At 41.5% G+C, this 22,773-nt stretch overlaps 1 protein-coding gene across 1 annotated transcript in view; it reads right to left on the bottom strand.

Annotated features, from left to right (window-relative positions):
- The window catches only part of pik3c2a (phosphatidylinositol-4-phosphate 3-kinase, catalytic subunit type 2 alpha), an 87,813-nt gene that overhangs the window by 17,791 nt on the left and 47,249 nt on the right, over nucleotides 1-22,773 (bottom strand). The window contains exons 5-18 of the mRNA XM_080437929.1: nucleotides 20,641-20,761; nucleotides 19,993-20,104; nucleotides 18,014-18,093; nucleotides 17,323-17,386; nucleotides 15,802-15,948; nucleotides 15,150-15,183; nucleotides 12,895-13,186; nucleotides 6,146-6,268; nucleotides 5,683-5,850; nucleotides 5,064-5,181; nucleotides 4,666-4,817; nucleotides 2,482-2,673; nucleotides 1,092-1,185; nucleotides 350-444 (exon numbers count right to left, since the gene is read on the bottom strand). Of these exons, the coding sequence (XP_080294055.1) occupies nucleotides 350-444; nucleotides 1,092-1,185; nucleotides 2,482-2,673; nucleotides 4,666-4,817; nucleotides 5,064-5,181; nucleotides 5,683-5,850; nucleotides 6,146-6,268; nucleotides 12,895-13,186; nucleotides 15,150-15,183; nucleotides 15,802-15,948; nucleotides 17,323-17,386; nucleotides 18,014-18,093; nucleotides 19,993-20,104; nucleotides 20,641-20,761 (1,792 nt within the window). The remainder of the gene's footprint in view (nucleotides 1-349; nucleotides 445-1,091; nucleotides 1,186-2,481; nucleotides 2,674-4,665; nucleotides 4,818-5,063; nucleotides 5,182-5,682; nucleotides 5,851-6,145; nucleotides 6,269-12,894; nucleotides 13,187-15,149; nucleotides 15,184-15,801; nucleotides 15,949-17,322; nucleotides 17,387-18,013; nucleotides 18,094-19,992; nucleotides 20,105-20,640; nucleotides 20,762-22,773) is intronic.

Genomic DNA, 22,773 nt, shown 5'->3' with positions numbered 1-22,773 from the left:
ATATTATTTCGATGTTTTCCACGACTGACACGTGGTACATTTTTTAAAAACAAACTGTCACTTCAAAACGCTACATTAGATTGGGACATGAGCAGTGTGGCCAGTCTGACCTGTTCACATGGACACTGAAAGGAAAAAACAACACGTTCCGTGATGCACTTGTGTGCAGTGTGTCTCGGCCCTAAATCAAACTCATCCTCAAAGTATGTGATGTTAATCAAGACGACCCAACGTCAACAAACAAGCCCCAGTTTTTAGAGAGAAGTTTCCGACAGCACTGCCAATTCTCTGTACAGAGCACACAGAGGAGAATGCTTAATGCCTTGGTGCTGGTTAATTGGTCTCTCACCAGTAGAGGTAGTGGGCAATGTTGATGTTTCCCTGAGCTCTGGACAGCAGGAAGATTACCAGAGAACTCCGGAGATGAACTTCAAACTTCAACGCCTTGCACAGAGACAGAGACAGAGACAAAGACAGAGAGACAGACAAACAGACAGAGAGAGAAGAGGGGGGAGAGAAAGAGATGGGGGGCATGGGAGAGAGAGAAAAACTATGAGCTAGATATTTACTGTAGTACAAGACAGTGGTTTTCAACCTGTGGGTCGGCACCCCCAGGAGAGTCCCTACATGATTTTTTGGGGGCCCCTAGATGACAGTGAAGTGACAATTTTAGGACTTTTAGGACCTTTTAAATACATAAGAAAAAAAGAAAACTTTTGATGCATTTCTGCATCAAAAGTAATCAACAAACTATACTATAAAAACTGGTCAAACATTGGCCAAATTGTCAAATAATATAAGGCAAAAATAAATAAATAGCCGATCGTCTATTTTCATTATATTTAACTGTGGAACCGAGTCAATGCCTATCAACTCCTACAGTACATTCCTAGTGCTTGTCAGGGTGGGGGGTCCCCCAGTTCAAAAGTGATTATTTTGGGGGGTAACGGCCTGAAAAGGTTGAGAACCACTGGTAGAAGCAAGCGAGAGAACAAATGACAGAGAGAGAGAGTGAGAGTGAGAGTGAGAGTGAGAGAGAGAGAGAGAGAGAGAGAGAGAGAGAGAGAGAGAGAGAGAGAGAGAGAGTGTACCTGTACTAGCTGAGGCAGGTAATCTGCTAGTTCATCATCTGTACTGGACTCTATCCAACTGACAGCAACACTCCTCACCTCTGTGTCTGCAAACCTACACACGCACACACAGTTAGGTGAAATGCATGGTATGAAATCAAAACAACTAGTTTGTCAGTTTAGTCCTTATTTTTAAAGTCAGATCAGAGCTGTCCTGCTATTCGCTGCTACCCAGACACGCCTGTCTACTCTACATGTACAGTATGTATACTGTAGGTTTAATAATTGTGCAATAGTGAGATAGTGATATTAGTTTTAAGACACAAACATACATATAATGTTTTGCCATAACGTCTGATGTCAGTTCCTGATCCCATCCAAATTTAGGGACTGCATGTACTTGGTGGGCCATTAGATGTGTTCTAGTGAATAAAGGTTTAGAGACTCGCTACCGTTATTATTGGTATACGAAACCATGTAACTGGAAGTTCTCATGACAGAAAGCTAAATTAGGGAACATAAACATCTATAGTTTGGTGATATGAGGAAGTGTTTATAGACCAAAAGTTGACATCCTTAATTAATGTTACCGCTCTGAACTTCCTTTAATGACAATTCAACAAACAATGTATTCTCGCATGTTGTCTTAAACCAATGTATGTCTCCATTGACTAATATCAGACATAATTTGGGGGAATGAGTTTCTATTGCATTATTAGAAGAACTAAAGCATTTTCTCCAAATTGAATTGTCCATTCTAGCATAACAAATTCCAGCTAAATAAAATAAAATAAAAGCTCATAAAGAGTTGTATCCCGACACGTTAAGAGATCGGCTATTTTTGAATAGTCAAAATATAAAATAGGGCCTAAGTGGGTAAAACCACCAACTTTTATTGTTTTCTAAATTACAACAATAAAAACTTCCAATCCTTATAAAACTACCCCATTGTTTCATGGATACCAAATTAAAAAAGCCTCGGTGGCCAGATGTTAACTTAGCAAACTAGCTATAATTTCCAGTAGTAGTCATTATGATGCAAATAAATGACACTGGGAGAAATTACCTTGTGGGCTTCTCTGTCCCCGACGCGCTATCGTTCGCCAACGTTACAGTAAACTGGTTATATATTATAGCTATAAAAGTGAAGAAAAGGCCACACACTCATACCCACGATGCACAATGCATCGTGGGTATGAGTGTGTGGCCTTTTCTTCACTTAAAGACTTATTTACTAAGGTCATCAGCACCTTATCAATACTGGTGTGCACCCTTCTCCTGTTTGTTTGCCTATATATTATAGCTATAACATATTTAGCCTATGCTAACGACAAGATAATGATCAACCAAACAGTCGACTGGATGTGTCTCCTGTGTAATGAGAGGAAAACGGTCATGCTGCAGTGCGTACTTGGAATCTAGCAGCTCCAGGGCCGTGACAGGAGCCAGCGGAGGCCAGTGGTGGACCAGGGAGTGGATGTGGGCAATGCTAGCCCAGTCCCAGCTGGGAGCACTGGCCAGAACCTTGGGGAGGCTGGCCTGGTGGTCCCTAAGACAGTGGAGTCTGTGGTCCCATAATAACTGTTGCTCTGTTCGCTTCAACCTGAGAGAGACAGACAGACAGACAGACAGAAAGAGGGGGGGGAGGGGCAGAAAGTTAGGCAGATGGATAAAGAGTGAAAACAGAACCAAGGAAGGTACAGTTGAGAGAGACGGGGAGAGAGACAAGTGAAGGCAGAGAAGGGGAGTGATAGAGATAGTTTAAAGAGCTGAGTTGAGCTAGGGTAATGAAACTCATCTGGCTGTGAAACTGTCCATTCCACAAGGCTCACTTAAAATGACAGCGATAAGCAGAACATTAACACACAAAGGTTAAAATTATGCGGATTATTGCTGAGCTGTTGAGTTTTTTCTTTTATTATAGCATTAAAATGTGTGTTGTACAGTATCTAACCACTTAAACATCCAAGTATAAAAGCACTGAATACTCAATTAAATGTGTATAGAAATACGATTCCTCAACTTTGGAAGTGGTTTGAGCAATCAGATTTAAATCAGTCTATAATGCATTTTCACCGTATTTACACTTTGATATTTATGTGGGTAGACACACTCAGATCACAATCTGTTTACTCAAGACACATCTGAATACCACATGCAAACAAGGCCAATCCAAAACAAGCCTAAAACAGCCTTGTAAAGGCCAGTTCACTTCAGAATCACTATCTTTTCAAGCGGGACAGGCTGAATGTGTCGTGTATTTGTCTTTTGCAGAGATGGACACGCAACACAGGTCTCCAGGCAAAATAAAACTGGGGTGGTTGCGATTACGATTATGTGTTCGGTGCACTATCCAGTCAGCTACAAGCTCTCCTCACACACTCAGTGTGTTCGAAAAGTGGGCGAATCCAATCATATCCATTGAATGGAGCTCTGTGTGTTTAGGAGGCTGGCAGAGAGACAGAGTGCTGGCAGCAGGGATAAGAGGGCATTTAGATGGCAGACAGCTGGGATGACACACACACACACACACACACACACACACACACACACACACACACACACACACACACACACACACACACACACACACACACACACACACACACACACACACACACACACACACACACACACACACGGCTGTCTTGGTGGCTTTTATTTCCACTCGTGCAATTACATAAATGTAAGTAGGATGTGTTTGACAGAATTCTCTCATTCTCTGCTAGACTCCCAGTTAAGTGCACTTAAATTACGTATTTACTTCCTGGTGTCAGCCTAATTTTCTCATCCAACCGCATAAAGGGTTTGTGGTTTGAAGTCGTACGTCACACCTTGTCATCACTATGCCAAAGCATAGACTAGAAGGTCAATTGTCACAGTCGATTCAAAGTCGACGTGTCAGGTGGAAAATGTTGCGTTACTTATAGCCAAACATCATTGCGCGAGCATTTTAAACGTCGCACTCTTCAAAATGCACTTATTTGTCAAAGAATTGTCAGGTTGGCACTGGAAAACGTTAAACAGCTGACAAATGCTGCTAATGCAGTGCACCATTACATTTGCGTAAGTGTATTGAGCATGTAAGCTGACATCACACACACAATATGCTCCTGTTTACTGACTTTCTGGCTGAGCTTGTATTTGCTTTAAATATGTAAGCTGATGAAAAGCTGTGAAGAGGCTCCTTGTACTCATTTGTCAACAATTTTCTTTACTCTCTTGACACAATGTAAATCAATCAACCAATTTATGATAGGGGATACAAATACAATTATGATGAATAATATGATTAATAATTATACTGGTACTATAGTATTAATAGCACTTAACGAGGAATTGGTCCCCAGTCAAAGATTGCCCTATACTTGCCTTCTTAAGCCTGAGATAAACTTCTATGAAAATAGCAGATCTACAAGCTCACAACGTGTCGAGGTGCGACACGTTGTGAGCTTCTAGATCTACTATCTTCGGTGCACGAAGCAAAGTATAACTCTTCATCTCCTTCAGTTTGTCTTCTTCTTACACTCATCTCCCGCATGGAGCAACATTGGCCTCCAGTGTAAATCCTTCAGATTATCTGACTGTCTCCTACCCGAAGTTAGAGGCTCGGCTGCAGATCTTTTCCAGCTTGCGTCGAAGGTCTGGGTCCAGAACTTCCAGGTCTGTGGGGGGCTCTGGGCTAGGCGCCGCGGGCGGGGCGGGCTCCACATAAAGCACATCCATTGTGGGGCTGGGGAAGTCCACCTGAACACATACATACACATGCAATCATTTACACACCAACGCTTATTCTAATTCATTTGCTTCATTCGATTAATCGATGCAATTCGTTTACATCATAAAATGACGGATGTACGAGCGCTGCGAGCTCGTACATCTGCTATTTTAGATTTGTTTTTGAAAAATCTTGAAAGTGTGAGAACTACTGATTTAGAAGGCATTTGTAGAATCGGCCTCAGGTCTTAATGGGTTAGTATAACCAGTACTGACCTGTAACACGATTCTCTCAGCCAGGGCTCTCCGGCGCCCCCCTGTGGGGCCTGCTGCAGCTGCTGTCCCCTGGGGAGATGTCCACAAACACAGCAACTTGGTGCCTCTGGACAGAACCCTGAGACACGCACGCACACGCAAACACATACACACAGATGGGAGAGAATTATAATGAAACACACAGCCAGTTTATTAACACATCAATAACACGCATTAGTAGGCTATAAGATGAACATAAGGACAACAGGCTATGTGCCCGTGTCAACCACCTTCAGTAATTTGAGGGGTTATATTCATAGTATACGAGCGGCCCCTCCGTCTTTGGACTAATACACATTTTTACTGAGATCCAATTGGCTCATTTTCAGGAAGGCAGCCAGCCACGGCGCCTGCAACGTTCATTGAAATGAACGGGCATGGGTGGCTACGTCCGTCGCCTCCTCTCCCATTACACAAACCTGTTGGTGATCAACTGTGATGGCTTTGAAGATCAACATGTCGATCGTGATCGACCGGTTGGTTACCACTGGTATATACATATTGTATACTCACATCATGGATACTTGCAAAAACATTCACTCAATACAAACAACAGCCAATGTTTAAACTTTGCTCTCACCGTCTGAAGTCAAACAGGGGCATAGAGACTTTCCCCAGAAGCTCAGGGCCTTTCCTCTGCTTATTGGAGTCCGGAGAGCCACTGGTGTTCTGGTTCAACACCCCAAACAGAGACAGACTCAGGACCGACTCTAGAGGCAGTAGAGCCACCGCGATGGGGAAGTTGATTCTGAGACAGAGAGAGAAGGAAGAAGACATGGAGCTAAGATTGTGGCAGCATGTTGGAGATGTAATGTGGCACTGGGCCGACGTTTACTCTCGGATGTGTTAATTGCTTGTTTATTTGTTTATGAGAGAACTCTACTGTCTTGATGTGTGGGAGACAGGGAGGAAAGGAGAGGAGAGGAGAAGGGGAAGGGGAGGAAGAGGAGCAGAAAATGAGAGGGGGGAAAGAAGAGAAGAGGAGGTGAAGAGGAGAAGATAGGAGTCATCCAGAGCAGGAGAGGAGCAGAGAGGTAACTTACAGTTCATCCCATTTGACGTGGTAGAAGAAGTTCTTGTAGGTTCCTACTTTCTTGGACTGGACTGGTTTAAACAGGTTTTTGTCGTTGTGGGTGAGGGCACACATCAGGTAGTACTTCTCAAAACTGAAAAGTAAACATCAGGAAATAAGATGTTACATTTTTCTAATTGATGGTATCTTATTTCCTGGCAACTACCGACTTACTCAGTGTCAATTTCTATATAGAGAACCATGTATTACTTTTCAACATATTACTACATATAGGCCTATTACTTAAACAACAAACATTAATAACTGTACACAAAACAAGTTTGGCTCACTTCACAGCTCTTCCCTGCCTTTTTTTCAATTTTCCACTCCAAATAATGATGCAACCAAACGAATAAAAATCCACATTTTTGTTGCATGATATTACCACTTCTCCCTGCAAGTGACACGTACACAGTAAAATCCTCAGTGGTAATTCATCCATTTGTACACTCTCAGAGTTAAATTAACACAGAGGAATTTCACAGTGTCATATACACACATGGGAGGAAGATAGAATAACAATATTATATACGAGCACGGCCAAGTGACACATTTTTCTGTAGGAAAAATGGCTCATCCATTACCCAACGCCATCTGTGTGTGTTTGGCAGCACTATGGCCAGCCATGCTGTCGCAATACCGTGTGGTGAATGGGGTGACACCACACTGCAAGCCACCGGGGCACCAGATGGCACGCTAGCTAACACGTGCTGGGATTGGTTTTCAAGATAGTCAAAGGGGCTCTGCCCTCAATGCCCTCAATACCTGACTAACATCACCAAAGTGAGTGACACCCACAGCCACAATACTAGAGGGAGCGACAACAACGATCTGGTAACACCCAGATTTTTGCACTATTACACCAAATCTCTTTCCCGAAAATAGATGATCTACAAGCTCACAACTGTGAACTATTTTTGCCAAATGTTCGCCCCAGAATAGGGACACTATTATACTTCATGTGGTAAAATGTTTTTACTAATAAAAAACATCATATCATTTCATAGCGAGCACTTTGGTCCAAAGCACATTACAATACATTTTCTTTGTGGTTAGGGTTTAGGTTTTTATTTTTCTCTTCCCCCCGTCATTTAGTTGATGCCAATTCCCTCCATGTGTATGTGGTCCCTGCCAGTGCTGCCAGATTTTGCGAGAGAAACAAGAGGCCAGGTCTACGAAAACAAGCCCAAAAGAAGGGACCAGTTTTATCCGCTTGAACCGCTATATACATCGACTATTTGAAAATAGCAGATCTACAAGCTCACAATGCATCGTGCCAGCTTGTAGATCTGCCATTTTCAAAAGAATCTTGAAAATAAAGGTGAAATATTTGGAACACAAATCTTGTATGGGGTCGGGGGTCCCTGGCACAAAATATTTATATTTGGGGTCCTTGACTTATGGTTTGAGAACCACAAGGCAACACTGCTGTCGCGCACTGTTGGTCTGTGGAGTTTGTGGACATCAGCCACATGCTCTCTCTCATACACACGGAGTCACCAGCTGCTTCTTTACACCTGACAGTGAGGAGGTTCACTGTCAAAGAACAGAGACCCATTGGTTTTCATGAGACCAGTGTATTTTAGGATTAGGCCCGTCGCAATTATTATATAATCGTCTAATCGCAATTATTTGAGAACATTTTTGAACATTTCCGCCAATAATGACATGCCAAAAATAGGGACGCCGGTGGTAAAAAAAAAACATAATGAAAAGACTTTGAAAAGAGGCTCACACATTGTCTCCCAATTGCCCTCCCAGCTGAACGGGTGCCGTTGGTTTTTGTGTCTTTCTCGCACCTTAACTGACGTCCATAGTATCACGTACAGTATATCTGCTGCTATGCTCATGCACCTTTATATCTTACCTCAGGTACTATGTGTAAATAATGTAGATCATTTGTTTGTTTTATTTGATTGATCACTCTTCCCCCTTGCCCCCCCCCATTCCCTTTCTTTTTTTCTATGGAAATAACTAAAACGATAAAGCTTGCACAAAAATGAATTTCTCCCACGTTTTTTTAGTAAAACTATGATGTGACAATAAAGCTGATTCTGATTCTGCCACGGCCAGCCAGTAGGAGGCGCTAGTGCAGCAACAAGGACACACAACCCCCTGCCAAGCTGAGACAACAGTCTCAGACACACTGTCTGAGTTAATAAGGAACAGCAGCATTACAACATTATATTTAATGAGCTGAAAGAAACATGACAATAAATCCACATGGGAACAGGGGAATATCTGTTCTGGTGCTACGATGAGCTGAATATGATTGGTGTCTTTGGTATGAGCGCTCCGCAGCAACACTCAACAGTACAGGATTATAAATAGCTCTTGGAGCGGAGGCTCTGTTGGCATTATACAGGCTGTCATTAACTAGTTCCTCTGTCTTTATGGAGGTCTTTACACTGCCTGCTAGACGCACTCACTGGATGGCACTGGAAAACTGTAGGAAGAGATTTATGTTAACCACTTAAAAACCCTAGCGTCCCTATTTTGGGCATGTCATAATAGGCAAACATTCGGTGACTATAAATGGTAAAAGGAGGGGACCAAGAACATAACCCTGGGGAACCTTGCACAACAATATAGGGTTTAATTGGTTAAGCTTTTTTATTTTATTTTCAATTAATCTATCTTTTTTGACTTGCCTACCTATTTTCCCATCTGTATGTATATCTATCGGTCTGTCTGTCTGTCTGTCCATTTATGTGTCTGTATGCCCAGAAACATCCTGAGTGTAATTTAACCCAAACAGTGTAAACATTTATGAAAATTGACCCGTAAGGGCTTTTATGTATCAGTCAATATGTCTGCGTATGCATCTGTCTTTCTGTGTATCCATCTGTCTGTCTATCTACTAACCTTATATTTCATATCTGTAAATTCCTGAAAGGCCATCATTCAACTACCCTTTATGCTTCTATCTTTATATCGACAGACTTCAGGAAGGTTGAGAGAGAGAGAGTGCAGGAGAGACAGACAGTAGGAAACGTAGAACATACAGACAGTAGGAAAGCTGAGAGGGAGACAGTGTAGGAGAAACAGACCGTAGGATTACAATAGAGAAAGCTGTGGTGGAGTTTGATGCTACATCAACGCCATATTTGGGTGGTTAGTGAGCCCGCCTGGGAAGCCAAGTTCGCAGGTTCGATGCCAGGCCAGGTCAGCAATGTGTCGATGTGTGTCCCTGAGCAAGACTCTGAACCCCTATTTGCTCCCCGAGCGCCGTAGAATGGCGCTCACTGCTCCTGGTTGTTATAGGATGGGTAAATGCAGAGGACAAATTTCACGTATGTGCAATTATACAGTGACAAAAAAAACACCCCAAGGAGTGGGGACTATTCTATTCTATCAACGCGTGTGTGGAGGTGGAGGTCTTAACCACTACACCACCGACAGGGCTTTGAAGAGTGCTATTTAAACTGGTCTCCCACTGAGAAGGGGGACGGTCAGAAATACATCTCTTCTATTGTCTGGTTTAAAAAAAAAATGCTGCTTAACTGTATGGCGTTTCTCTTTTTTTCCTTCCTTGAGTGGACGGCTTATATCAGAGATGTTTTCATTGCAACCAAACACCACACCAGCTGATTCTTATCATTCCCTCTTCCGACAGGACTGTCTTACATGGTTGTTTATCTGTTTTAAGTAGTTTTCATGACCCTTTAAGCGGTGGAGGTTAGATTCAATTTGATTAGGAGTTTGTACTGAGTAATTGCACATGACCAGAGCTGGTGCGTGCATGGTGGCTTTCAGTACAGCTTGATGGAAGAGAATCTCTTCCACATGCACGGACGAACATTCACCACTTCCAAGCTATAATTTAAAAAACTTTAAAAAAATGTCCCATTTTATTTATAGTGGTTTTACTAACACATTGTCAGTTTGTAGATCAATTATTTTTTAGACACAATGGAAACAAGTCCCCAGGACTTTTTTGTGTTATCCTTTTAGCCTAATGTTTTACTGAACCTCCGTGCAGGGAAATCGGACATTGTGCATTATGAGCACTTTCACTTTTAGTACTCGAGTATATTTTGATTGCAATACTTTTGTACTTTTACTCAAGTACATTTTCAACACTGGTACTTTCACTTGTAACAGAGCATTTCTACTTTTTACTTAAGTGCAAAATGTGAGTACTTCTTCCATCACTGTAGTGTGACGGTGCAGAGTGGAAACGTTGGCTCAGCTCTGTTCCAGACACGGTGGAGATAAAACCAGCAGGGTGTAACTAGACACCGTCGTGGAAAAATAAGACACGCACCATGACAACACTGGAGCCACCACCGGGCCACAGCTCAAGGAGAGGAAGACAACAACAGGACTATCGCACAATGGTTCTCACAACCTTTTCATGTCAAGGACCCCCAAATTGATACTGTATGTATTTTGGGGTGCGGACCGGACCCCTTCCATCCGAAAATATTTTGTGCCAGGGACCTCCAGAAGCAAAGATTTGAGTTAAAAAATGTTCACTTTAAAGATATGTATATGCAGATCCTTCTAAAGAAAGTTCATTTTCTTCCGTAATAATTATAATTAAAAAAGTGAAACTTTCATATTATTCTAGAGTCATTGCGAATAAAGTGAAATATTTAAACCTTTTTTGTTTTAATCTTGATGATTATGGCATACAGCTGATGAAAATATTCGAATATTACATGAGACCACTCACAAAAAAGATTTATAATACAGAAATGTCGACCATCTGAAAAGTATGTTAATTTATGCACTCAATACTTGGCCTGGGCTACTTTTGAACAAATTATTTCATCAATGGGGCGTGGCATGGAGGTGATCAGCCTGTGGCACTGCTGAGGCGTTATGGAGGCCCAGGTTTAAGCTCATCTGTATTGTTGGGTCTAGTGTCTCACACCTTCCTCTTGACAATAGAATATATTCTCTAGTCTAAGGGGTCACCGTGGGCAGGTGCAAAAGCACCGTGGGCAGGTGCCAAGTCCGGCTTGGAAAAGGAAATCAGCATCTCCATAAAGCTTGTCAACATACGGAAGCACAAAGTGCTCTAAAATATCCTGATAGATGGCTGTGTTGACTCTGGACTTAATAAAACACAGTGGACCAATACCAGCAAATGACATGGCACCCAAAATCATTACCGACAGTGAAAACTTCCCTCTGGAGTCAACACAGCCATCTATCAGGATATTTTAGAGCACTCTGTGCTTCCGTATGTTGACAAGCTTTATTGAGTTGCTGATTTCCTTTTCCAGCAGGACTTGGCACCTGCTAACAGTGCTAAAACTACTACAATATAAGAAAGTTTCACTTTTTGAATTATATTACGGAAGAAAATGAACTTGTCCACAATATTTCAAAGATTTGCAAAATCTTCCAACGATTTTTCAAAAATAGCAGATCTACAAGCTCATCAATCGCACTGATAATAAACATTCAAAGACGTGTGGGAGTTACAGGCACTTCTCATTCATTTATCCAGACGATTACGTTTCTGTCAAAGTCTAAAAGCTAGAGGTGACTGAAGACACAAAGATGTGTGTTTTTGAAGACAGCACAGAACTGTGCATTCTCAGGGAGAAATACAACACCATCTCAGAGACACAGCATGTCATGTCACTGCTACACACTGTGTGTGTGTGTGTGTGTGTGTGTGTGTGTGTGTGTGTGTGTGTGTGTGTGTGTGTGTGTGTGTGTGTGTGTGTGTGTACACAGAGGATGTTTGAGAACTCATCCTGTATATGAGCACTGAGAAGTGAAGTGGAGCGTGGGAGGCTCTAATAATACTGAGCCAGTGGGTGTTCCCGATGAAAGGTTTTAATAACACCCCCTGAGTGTGTTATTAAAAACTTTATCCATCAAAGGATTTATCTGAAGAGGCCTAACTGACCCTGGCCTGCACATAGACATGTATATATCAAGTAGTCTAGTAGTCAAAAATAACTCTCTCTTTGGACAAGCCTTAAGCAAGGCACTTAACCCCAAACCTTTTCAGTGGCCATAATTACACGAGTGTGGTTGTACTAGACAGCTTCCAGTGGCCAACAGTAGTTAGTGCTTAGGTGGTTCTACTTAGTTGCTAATTCTGTATAATATGCACAGTATGTATAAGAATAAGATGAACTGACTGCAGTGCTGCTGCTAAATGAAAACAGGATAAATACATGAAGGGTGACTGGAATATTGACTACCGCTGGCGCTTTTATAAAGTGCAAATAAAAGGGACCAATTCAGGGTAAACACATGAAATGGGCCTTCTACAATGTCGACCATTGTGTACAGCGTTAATGTGGGATAGACAGATTAAACAGGACTTTTAATTTGTGTGTACTTCAATTAGGGTTGGGCGATATGACTTCAAATCAATATCACATTTATTTCAAAACCTTTGCCTTGATGAACGATTATTTGAAAGCTTGTACGCCATGCGACGTACGCCACCATTGTACGAAGTTCTGTGTAATACAGGTATCAAGTGGTTATTCAGACTAAACGATTTAGTCGATTACTAAAGTAATTTATCATCATTTTTTGTGTCAATTCATTGTTATATAAAAATAAATAAAAAGAATATCACAAAAAACCCTGCTTCTCGATTAATCAATTAACCTACATGAGCAAGATTAAGTGGTTTAGAGGTTTTACATTTTTATATATTTTCGGTTAATTGCCCAGGCCTAACTGAATTCCCAGCAAAGTGCCTGTCAAAATACGTTTATTCAATCCTCTGCCTTATATTACCTGCTGACCCAGTTGGTAGGGATGCCATGCATGGCGAACAGCGTGAACTGCAGGTGGTCCGTGGTTCCGGAGGCCTCCCGGCTGCCTCTCCCCTCTGAGAGCTCCGCCACCACGCCAGCGTTGGGAGCGGAGGAGGAGGAGGAGGAGGCGGAGGAGGAGTCAGAGGAAGAAGAGGAGGAGGAGATGATGAAGGAGGAGGACGCGGGGCAGAAGGAGCGCAGGTAGAGCTTGGCCAGGTTGTAAACGGCCTCGGTCAGGAGAGACATGCCTTCCTCCACAGCGCTGGTGTGACCTGAGATGGTGGTAGTGAGGTGGTGGGGAGGACAGTTTTTTTAGTATCCCAAAAGGAGGAAATTCAATATTAGCAGTGTGTTCACGAGCTGAATTTAAAGCTGCATTGAGGGATGATATGTCTGGCCTGGGTATATAATTATAATTTAACATGTCGTCACTGTCAGGTGGAAACCTTGCATGTCCAAAAAGTTACTTTTCAGAAAATAGGGGAAAAAAAGACCCTGTGTTCCAGTGGATCCAATGTAGTTATTATTTAGTCAAGCTCTTCTCATAGGTTACATATTCTTAAAAGGATCCCTGGCTAATAAGCCTTAATACATTATAATTGCCCACTATAACCATAATTTCAAACAGCGTAAATATTGTATTTATTTTAGAAATAGTTAATCTTTTACTCAAGCGGAACGCCCGTCGCAAGTTGATGCTTGCCATGTGCGGTCCAGCCCTATGGAATGTATGGAATGCATTTGCTAAATGCATTCTATTTAAAATATAGTTTTGATGCTCATATTAACCATAGGACTAGTTTTTTTATTAGCACATGCATTCTATACATTCCATAGGGCTGGACCACACATGGACAAATTACATCATCAACTTGTGACGGTCGTTATCCCCCTTGAGTAAAAGATGAACCATTTCTAAATAAAATAAAATATTTAAGGTGTTTTTCATTTAACCGTTTTGTTATAGAGGGCAATTGTAACATAATACGGCATTTAAGGCTTATTAGCCAGGGATCCTTTTAAAACCCACAGACAGACTTAACCACATTCACATACAATTTTATTTTTTTCAAACAGTACATTTAATCTACCATCTGTATCTCGTCACTTGACATGATAACAACTCTAGCGGTCTAGCTAAGTTTGTCCCTCTTTAACTGCTGTAGTCTATTGGGTGCGTGGGTATTTTGATGGACAAGGAATGGGGACACAGGGGCAGTTGCCGCAAGGGAGTTTGTTTCTTTGGAAACACAACTGCTTCTTTATCGTAATTTTCCATGTTTATCCATAGGGATAAACAAGAAGACCTCAGTTTTCTGTATAATCATCCATTCCTATGCCAGAATATTCGTAGGTGGCTACTATGACAAACGGGGGAACCATTAATGAAGTGAGGATCATGGAAGGGTCATGGTGTTGCTTCTTCACACAAAACAACCCGCTGATCTCCTGTTTGCCCAAAACAGTGCTCCAGTGTTTTTCTATGTAGCGCACATGCAACATTCTGCACCGTCAACATACATCTCTACCCTGTCCTGGGGTGATGTGGGTTCAAAGGTAATGGAAAGGTCATGGTGGGTCTCGTCGTCTTCTCATCTCAGAAAACGTATTCTCACGTATGCCTAATGCAGTTTACAGTTTAGGCATTTAGCAGACGCTCTTAATCCAGAGCGACTTACAGTAAGAAAGGACACAAGATAATACATCATAATACATCATAATACATCTAATGCATAAAAATAGTAATCTAATAATAAAGTAATACATAAGTAAACCAATAATCTAATAATAACTAATACATGCGTAAACCAAGAACCTATCATCAGCCTACATTGAAACTATACACACTATAGGATGCCAGGTCAACAATGACCTGGCATCTGTCTATTGCATCACACCTAGAGTAGTTTTATGATACGTGATATCTCCAGTCCAACGTCAATGTGTGGTCCTTGAACTTTCTCAGTTACACTAAAGTGCTACGTAAGTTACAACTATTATCTCTCTAGATTTAAACTACTCTAAACTCTAACTTTATATTAAATACTTTATTACATTTGTACTTTTATTTGACCTACTGCAGTGCTGCTATGCACTTAGGATTAAGAATAAGATCGTAGATGTGAGTGTGTGTGTGTGTGTGTGTGTGTGTGTGTGTGTGTGTGTGTGTGTGTGTGTGTGTGTGTGTGTGTGTGTGTGTGTGTGTGTGACTGAGGACAGATGCATGACACTCACCATTTGATGATCCTCCTGATGACCTGGACCCAATCTACACATCAGAAACACAATACCATAATTGGAATAGACACATACAAACACAAAACAAAGATGTGCACGTGTGTGTGTCTGTGTGTCTGTGTGTGTGTGTGTAGATTTCACTTCCCAACATAGATGAACATGAACTGCTATTAGTACATACAGTATACTATAAACTATGAGCCTTGCGTGCCTGCGTGTATGTATGGGTGCGTGGGTGTGTGCGTGGGTAAGTGTGTGTGTGTGGGTGCGCTAGGGCTGTCACAATCATGTAATAATGTAATTAAATGTCACACAAATAATTGCGATTAACAACTTAATTGTGTTTTTGGCATTGAACATTGTAACATATTACATAAAAATGTCATTACGCTTCGTAAGCAGAAATTGATTGCACAGGCCAGATATGACAAATAAATATAAATATATCTAGAAAATATATAATAAATATACAAAGAAATGACTGACATATTTGTGGATCAGCTATTTTGTGGAAAATATATGAACAGTTTTCAACATGGAAACGATTATGACGACTACGCGAAATAATTGCCATTATCGCCAAATAATTGTGATCAGGCGATTATGTAACAATTGTGACAGGCCTAGCATGTGTGTTTATTCATCCTACCTCAGGTGAGCGGGTCCTGGGCAAATTAACAGCGTGACGCAGCCTCTTAACGGCCTCTGTGATTGGCTGAGTCTCCACCTCGTCCAGTGCGCAGCACAGATTCTTCACCGTCTGTATCACCCTGTCTACTGTCTTATACTGAGTACTCTACACACACACACACACACACAAGACAAAGGTGCAAGTACACGCATACAAAGATTATAACATCTGTGTGTATTATTAAATTAACATTCTAATCTAAAACTTTATTTCAAGGACCCCATAACTCTGAGATTGTGCAAATGTTCACAATGTGTACACTCTCAGAGTTACAGACCTGTAAAGGTCCATTTGGAACCCGCTCAAAGACCCAAGAGGGTCCCTGGACCCCACCTTACTTTTGAGAACCACTGTTCTAATCGGTATGTTATGCTATCAAATATCCATAATTGTCCTGTATTTGTGTTGCTGCAAACTATATCTGGTGTTCTACTGTATGTACGTGTATGTGTCTTTTAAAGAAACACAATAAAATAAAAACCAAGGTAGTTTTTAAAAACATAGGCAACATATAAACAATCAATACAATACTTTAATTGATTGAATTAACTGTCATTCCATTTACTGAACTATCTATTGTTCAGGTACAAACACAAATGTTAACACAGCTAGCACTTTTATGCTGGAAACTGTGGGTCAGGCAGTTAAATTCATGCATGCGTGTAACATACACATGTGTGCATTTTACTGAAATGTACACATTCCACATGTACTTAGTCCTCTATAGTATACTGTACATTCACTGTATGCCGTGTTTCTATTTTTGGCCAGCTCCAATTAAAGTGGACTCCACAGCTGAGAGGAGTGGAAAAGAGGAGGAGGAGGAGGAGGAGGAGAGGAGAGTGTTGGTTTGTAAAATCAATGCTCTGCTATAAGTCTCAATCTGTACTCAATTACACCACAACAGTAAACTGTGGTGAAAAACAGATGTTCAGTTGCTAGAAAGCAAGCTTTCCAGGAACCTCACTCTTCGTCTGTCCATTTCTTTCTCAGTCATCCATTCATCCAATGACTCATTCATCATCACCCTTTCTCTCTCTCTCTCTCTCTCTCTCTCTCTCTCTCTCTCTCTGTCCATTCTATCTCTCTACCTCTTTCCTCTCTCTCTCCCCAAGACAGTAGAGCGGTGGCAAATTATTTAAATGATCTGTCTTGTGTAACCACAATATCACAGCAGGTTAAATCCCCACTACAGCCAAAATGGTCAAACAACAGCTGCCAAATCATCACTTAACAAGACATAAACGCCTTTCTCCACCCACTCTCTGGATAAGTGTTGTTGTTCTTTCCATCCTGTCATGTTTTGTTCTTTTTTGTTGTATATTGGCAGTAGAGAGAGATGGGAAACCAATGGACAACAAAACCATCTCACCTCAAAGGAAAAGAAAAAAAAACCCAACAACAATAAAATGACAATGAAAAGAAGGTTTGTGGTGGGGAAAGGGAACATGAACGAGTGGAATGAAAGCAGGGCAGTACCTCGTTCTGCAGACAGATGTTAACCTGGTTGTGATAGCCCTCCATATAGTCTGCCAGACCTTGTCTGATGGAGAGACATGGACAGAGAGAGAAAGAGAGAGAGAGAGAATAGAAAATGAGTGCAGATAGTGCTGAAATGGACCTACATGAATAACAAGGCCTGACAAAATAATTTTAAACATATATTTAATATTTTGTCTACTGACTTCGACAGTTATAACAGAAAGAAGAGAAGATAGAAGGGCTGTTCAAAAATCGTATTTTCTGTAAGTGTGTACAAAGATCCAAATCCAAATACATATAATTTCGGGGGTCCTTGACATGAAAAAGTTGGAGCACCACTGATATAGCATAACATATCTAAATCCTAACATACTGTTAGGATTTAGATATGCATTTGGCCGCGGACCCCCATCTCAAAATGTTTTGTTCCAGGGACCCCCCAGAAGCAAAGATTTGAGTTACAAATGTTTGCTTTTATATTATATTCAAAGATTTGAACACATTTTCAAGAAAAAATAGCAGATCTACAAGCTCGTAGCGTGGCACTCACGCTATATGAGCTTGTACTGTATATCTGCTATTTTTTTAATAGCCAAAGAAATCTTATAAGGACACAGATGCGTTCCCGGATTGAATGGGAATTGAGAGGTTTCTGCCCAACAGCAACGATATATTGTGTCTTCTGTACCTGGTGATGTTTTCTCTGACAGGTCTGTCTACCTGAGCCAAGTGTTTGTCCACATCCACCACAGAACTGTCATCTTCTGCCTGCAGAGAAAACCAACCACAGAAACTCTCACATTCTGTGAACTAGGCCAGTGGTTCTCAACCTGTGGGTCGGGCGGGGGGACTATTTCCACTATTGTTAAATATTCTAAAAGTAGACAATATTTCAGTTATTTCTTTATGTATTTAAGTTCTTCGTCATATCTGCCCAGTGCGATTTTTGTTTGCAAAGCCTAAAATACAAACAGAAAGGTAATTCTTTATTCATACGTTCAATGGCATACGTTCAATGGCAAAAACACAATTAAATAGTTAATCGCAAAAATTTGTATGACAATTAATTGTCAGGTAAAATTGGACTTTGGACTGAACTATGCTAGAATGGACTGACTAAAGGCAGGTACACACTGCAGGATATTTGGTCAGATTTTGCTGTCCGCAACTTTTTTTGGCGCTCGCCGACAAAACCTCCCGATCTGACGCAGATCGGCCTTTGAACGGCGAGATAATGCTCGCTGAGTGTGAAAGGCTCTGCGAGACGATCTGGCCGCGATCATCCGCTCTGCGATGGCTTTCCGACCGTTTTCAAATATCTACCCCGTTAGATACTCAGCTGTGTCCCAGACAGGACAGCAGACAATATCATACAGTATGAAAGGAGCTGCGACCACCTTGTGCGGAGATGTACGCTACAGCCAATGAGAGCACATTACAGCCACCGTGGCTATGGAAGGTCGGTGGACCTGACCACAACAAACAGATCCCCCGCATAGTTACCGTCCAGTCCTGTATTAAGTTAAACATTATTATAAAACAGAATGACAGTGAGCAAGCGTGCTCGAAGGGGGGCTGTTTATTTGAGACTATTGCACAGAGATAGAGAGAGAGAGAGAAACACAGAGAGCGAGCGATCTGTATGTGTGTGTGTGTGTGTGTGTGTGTGTGTGTGTGTGTGTGTGTGTGTGTGTGTGTGTGTGTGTGTGTGTGTGTGTGTGTGTGTGTGTGTGTGGTTGTCTGTGAGTGTTGCCAGATTTTGCGAGAGAAATAAGGAACCAGGTTTGTGAAAACAAGCCCAACAAAAGCGACTATGAGCACTGTAAGCCCCTATATACAAATACATTAGATACTTGAAAATAGACGATCTACAAGCTCACGTCGTAGATAGGCTATTTTTAAAGAAGAAATCTTGGGGGGGATTTTTTTTTTGAATATTTTCCAAATCCACGCAGATCTTGTATGAGGGTCTATGGCACAACATATTTTCAGAAGGGGGAGGTCTGCGCCTCTGCGGACAAATATTAATTTGGGGGTCCTTACCGTGAAAATGTTTGAGAACAACTGGTTCAAACAACATTGGTAAACAAGGCCAAAAAAGCAACTACACTTTCAAGCAACTTTACAGAAAAACAATCCCAAAGTTGCTTATAATAAGCGGACAAGGCAACTCTGTCACTGACCGCTTCAGAGAGAGAGAGAGAGAGAGAGAGAGAGAGAGAGAGAGAGAGAGAGGCATATCACGGCAGACGTCGATTAAAATGAATTGGAATAAACACAAATGTATGTATTGGGTCTGACTCTGGAGATAGCATCCTAGTGAACTATCCTACTGTGTGTAATCCCTGGTCGGGGATCAATCGATAGTGTGAAAACCACAACGATATATGACAGCCGATTTCAAGAAATAAACTCCTGCAGTGTGTAATGCTTAACGATCAGATGACCCCAGACCACTTTAAAAGTCAGTGTGTACCTGCCCTAAGACAGGAACAGACAGACGGACGATCAGAAAGACGGATAGATAACTGGACAGAAAGACAGGCAATTAGACAAACAAACTGACAGAAAAACTGACATAAACAAACACACACAGTGTGACATACACATACCAGTAGTCTGACAGACAGACAGACAGACAGACAGACAGACAGACAGACAACTTACATTGCGGGCCAGGTCTCTCCTCATGGTGGAGTGAGAGAGTAAATGTAGTTTAATCTCATTCTCCCATTTCCGACAGTTCTGAACGTACTCGTGGCTTCCTAGGCTGTGTTTACTGACACACACACACACACACACACACACACACACACACACACACACACACACACACACACACACACACACACACACACACACACACACACACACACACACACACACACACACACACACACACACACACACACACACACACACGACTTACAGCACTGATTAATGTGATTAATTAATTTAGATAAACTGTAATATAATTAAAAGACTGGCTCTCTCATTTAATTTATTACTGCCACTGAATGTACTTTGGATTAGTATCCGAGTTTGCCAACTTTGCTTTAGCAAATATAGGTATAGCTCTAAGAATTGAATTTGTTATACATTCAAGTCACTTTAAAGTATTATTCATACACTCTAATGACAGTAAGAGCAACAAAGAGAATAAAGGAAAGGGAAGTGAAAATGTACTGTCAATACTGTACTGTGTGTGTGTGTGTGTGTGTGTGTGTGTGTGTGTGTGTGTGTGTGTGTGTGTGTGTGTGTGTGTGTGTGTGTGTGTGTGTGTGTGTGTGTGTGTGTGTGTGTGTGTGAACTTACTTCTGCAACACCTCTTCCTGACCACAGACTTTGAGCAGATAGCTGGAGATGTCAACCTGATCCAAATCGTCATGAACCCAGCACAATGTCTGGCTGATTAACAACTCCACCGGAGAATTCACTGGAGGAGAGGAGACGGAAACAGCAGAAAGAAATGTGAAAATATAAATTATAGTCATCTTAAATTAATTGCATTACACAGCCACAGCTTAATGATAGAAGACCAGCAGGCTGATGTCTTCTCAGCTGTAATAGCAGCTTTATTAAAGCCAAGTAACAAGAGGCCTCTGTAGTTAAGTTACTGTATACTTAAGTTGATCCCTGTAAGGATACTTAAGCCCCTTTCTCATTTGAACACTGGAAAATGTCCGGGGCATCAGGTCGGGACATTGTCCGGTGTTGGCCTTTCACACATGTAGCATGCAACAGGAGAATGTCCGTTTCAGATGCGTTCACACATGAAGGTAAATACTCCGTTTGATAAGTAGTGGGGGCGGCATCTGTGTTTTGTTTCGCTCATGAGTCCTTGACTATGGCAGTTTGATCAGTGAATATTTCCAAATCAGTGGAATGAATAAACTTGTTTTCTATTAACCGTCTCTCTCCAAACACCTCGGGAGGAGCGTCTCGACAATAGGAGCGTCATCAACACGTCCACTCGCCGAATGTAAATTCAGACCAGACAATCACCGCGTCTACTCACACATACAGCGGTTTGAGCCAAATCGGACATTACCCAGACTTAACTCAAGGGTCCTGCCAGCATAAAGTCTGTTGCATGTCTGATCCTATAGAGTCGGAATGTTGAGTTCATACATACAGCCCCTCAGTTTAAAGTCTGGAAAACTTCCATACAGAAAATAATGTACTTTGAAAACAGACACCAACATTAAGTACAGTATATAAAGCTAAGATGATCGTAGTATGTCAATATTAATATATTTGTCATAGATAATTTATATTCTGAAGGTTGTAGCATACTCCAGCTGAACAAAAACTAGGCAGTGGTTCTCAACCCTTTCTGGATCAGGGCCCACTTGAAAGCTAAATAAATATTTCGCACCGCATGCATCTTCAGAGCATGTTTGTTTTAATGATCAATCAATCGATTGTGTTCCACCTTGGTAAATTGGAACTAACATAGTATATCTTAAATTCTTATTTATTGGCATGAAGTTTTTAATATTAATGTTATAGTATGATTAAAATCTATGTGTTTTGGCAATTATTTGGGGGCCCGCTTACAATACCCTCGCGGCCCACCAATGGTTCTCGGCCAACAGGTAGAGAAGCAGTGAGCTAGGGTAAGTCAATAAGAACCAATTGACTACTTTCAGAACTTAACTAATCTAACAACGTTCTTGTTCATTTGGAGCATGCTGCAGCCTTCATTTCGATCTAGGTGTGGTGAACAGGGATTAGTGGACAGCCCTGGTTGTTTGTATAAAAAGTGCACTAAGACGTTTTGTACCGTTTATGCACTGGGTGTGAATGTAACGTAACACAAAACACATTACTCTGATGTTTTGGCACTTCTCAGGAGTCTTTGGCATGCGCTCTGACCACACACACACACACACACACACACACACACACACACAGGGTTGGATTGGTCTGAAGAGCAGCACAGCAGACGGGTAGAGAATGCATTGTGGTCACAATGAGCGTGGAACTAACATCTAATTTACACAAGCTGCAGCTAATTATGCAATCTGCACTGAGAACGTCCCTCTGGTCACATTGTGTGTGCACGTGCATGTGTGTGCGTGCGTGCGTGTGTGTGTGTTAAACTCTAGGCAGTCTGGTTTTCATAGTACAAATCATATTACTGTTTACGGCATGCCTGAATGTCTTAGATGATATCAGGGCCGCTCTTGATAAGAAATCTTTCTGTGTTGCTTTATTTATTGACTTCAATGTTCAATGTTCTCATTAAGGCCGGTTTAGAGCCTAATAGGCTGGTTTAAAAGCTACATACACTACGTGTCTCGTGTGGAGTCCCACAGGGTTCTATTTCGGGGTCTACTAGTTAAATAAACGTTATGATGATGATGATGGTATAATGATGATGATGGTGTGTGTGTGTGTGTGTGTGTGTGTGTGTGTGTGTGTGTGTGTGTGTGTGTGTGTGTG

Source organism: Gymnoscopelus braueri (genome assembly GCF_963280865.1).
Source record: "Gymnoscopelus braueri genome assembly, chromosome: 9".
Lineage (NCBI taxonomy): Eukaryota > Metazoa > Chordata > Actinopteri > Myctophiformes > Myctophidae > Gymnoscopelus > Gymnoscopelus braueri.
Note: the sequence above shows the minus strand (reverse complement) of the source record. Positions and strands in the feature narration are given on the sequence as shown.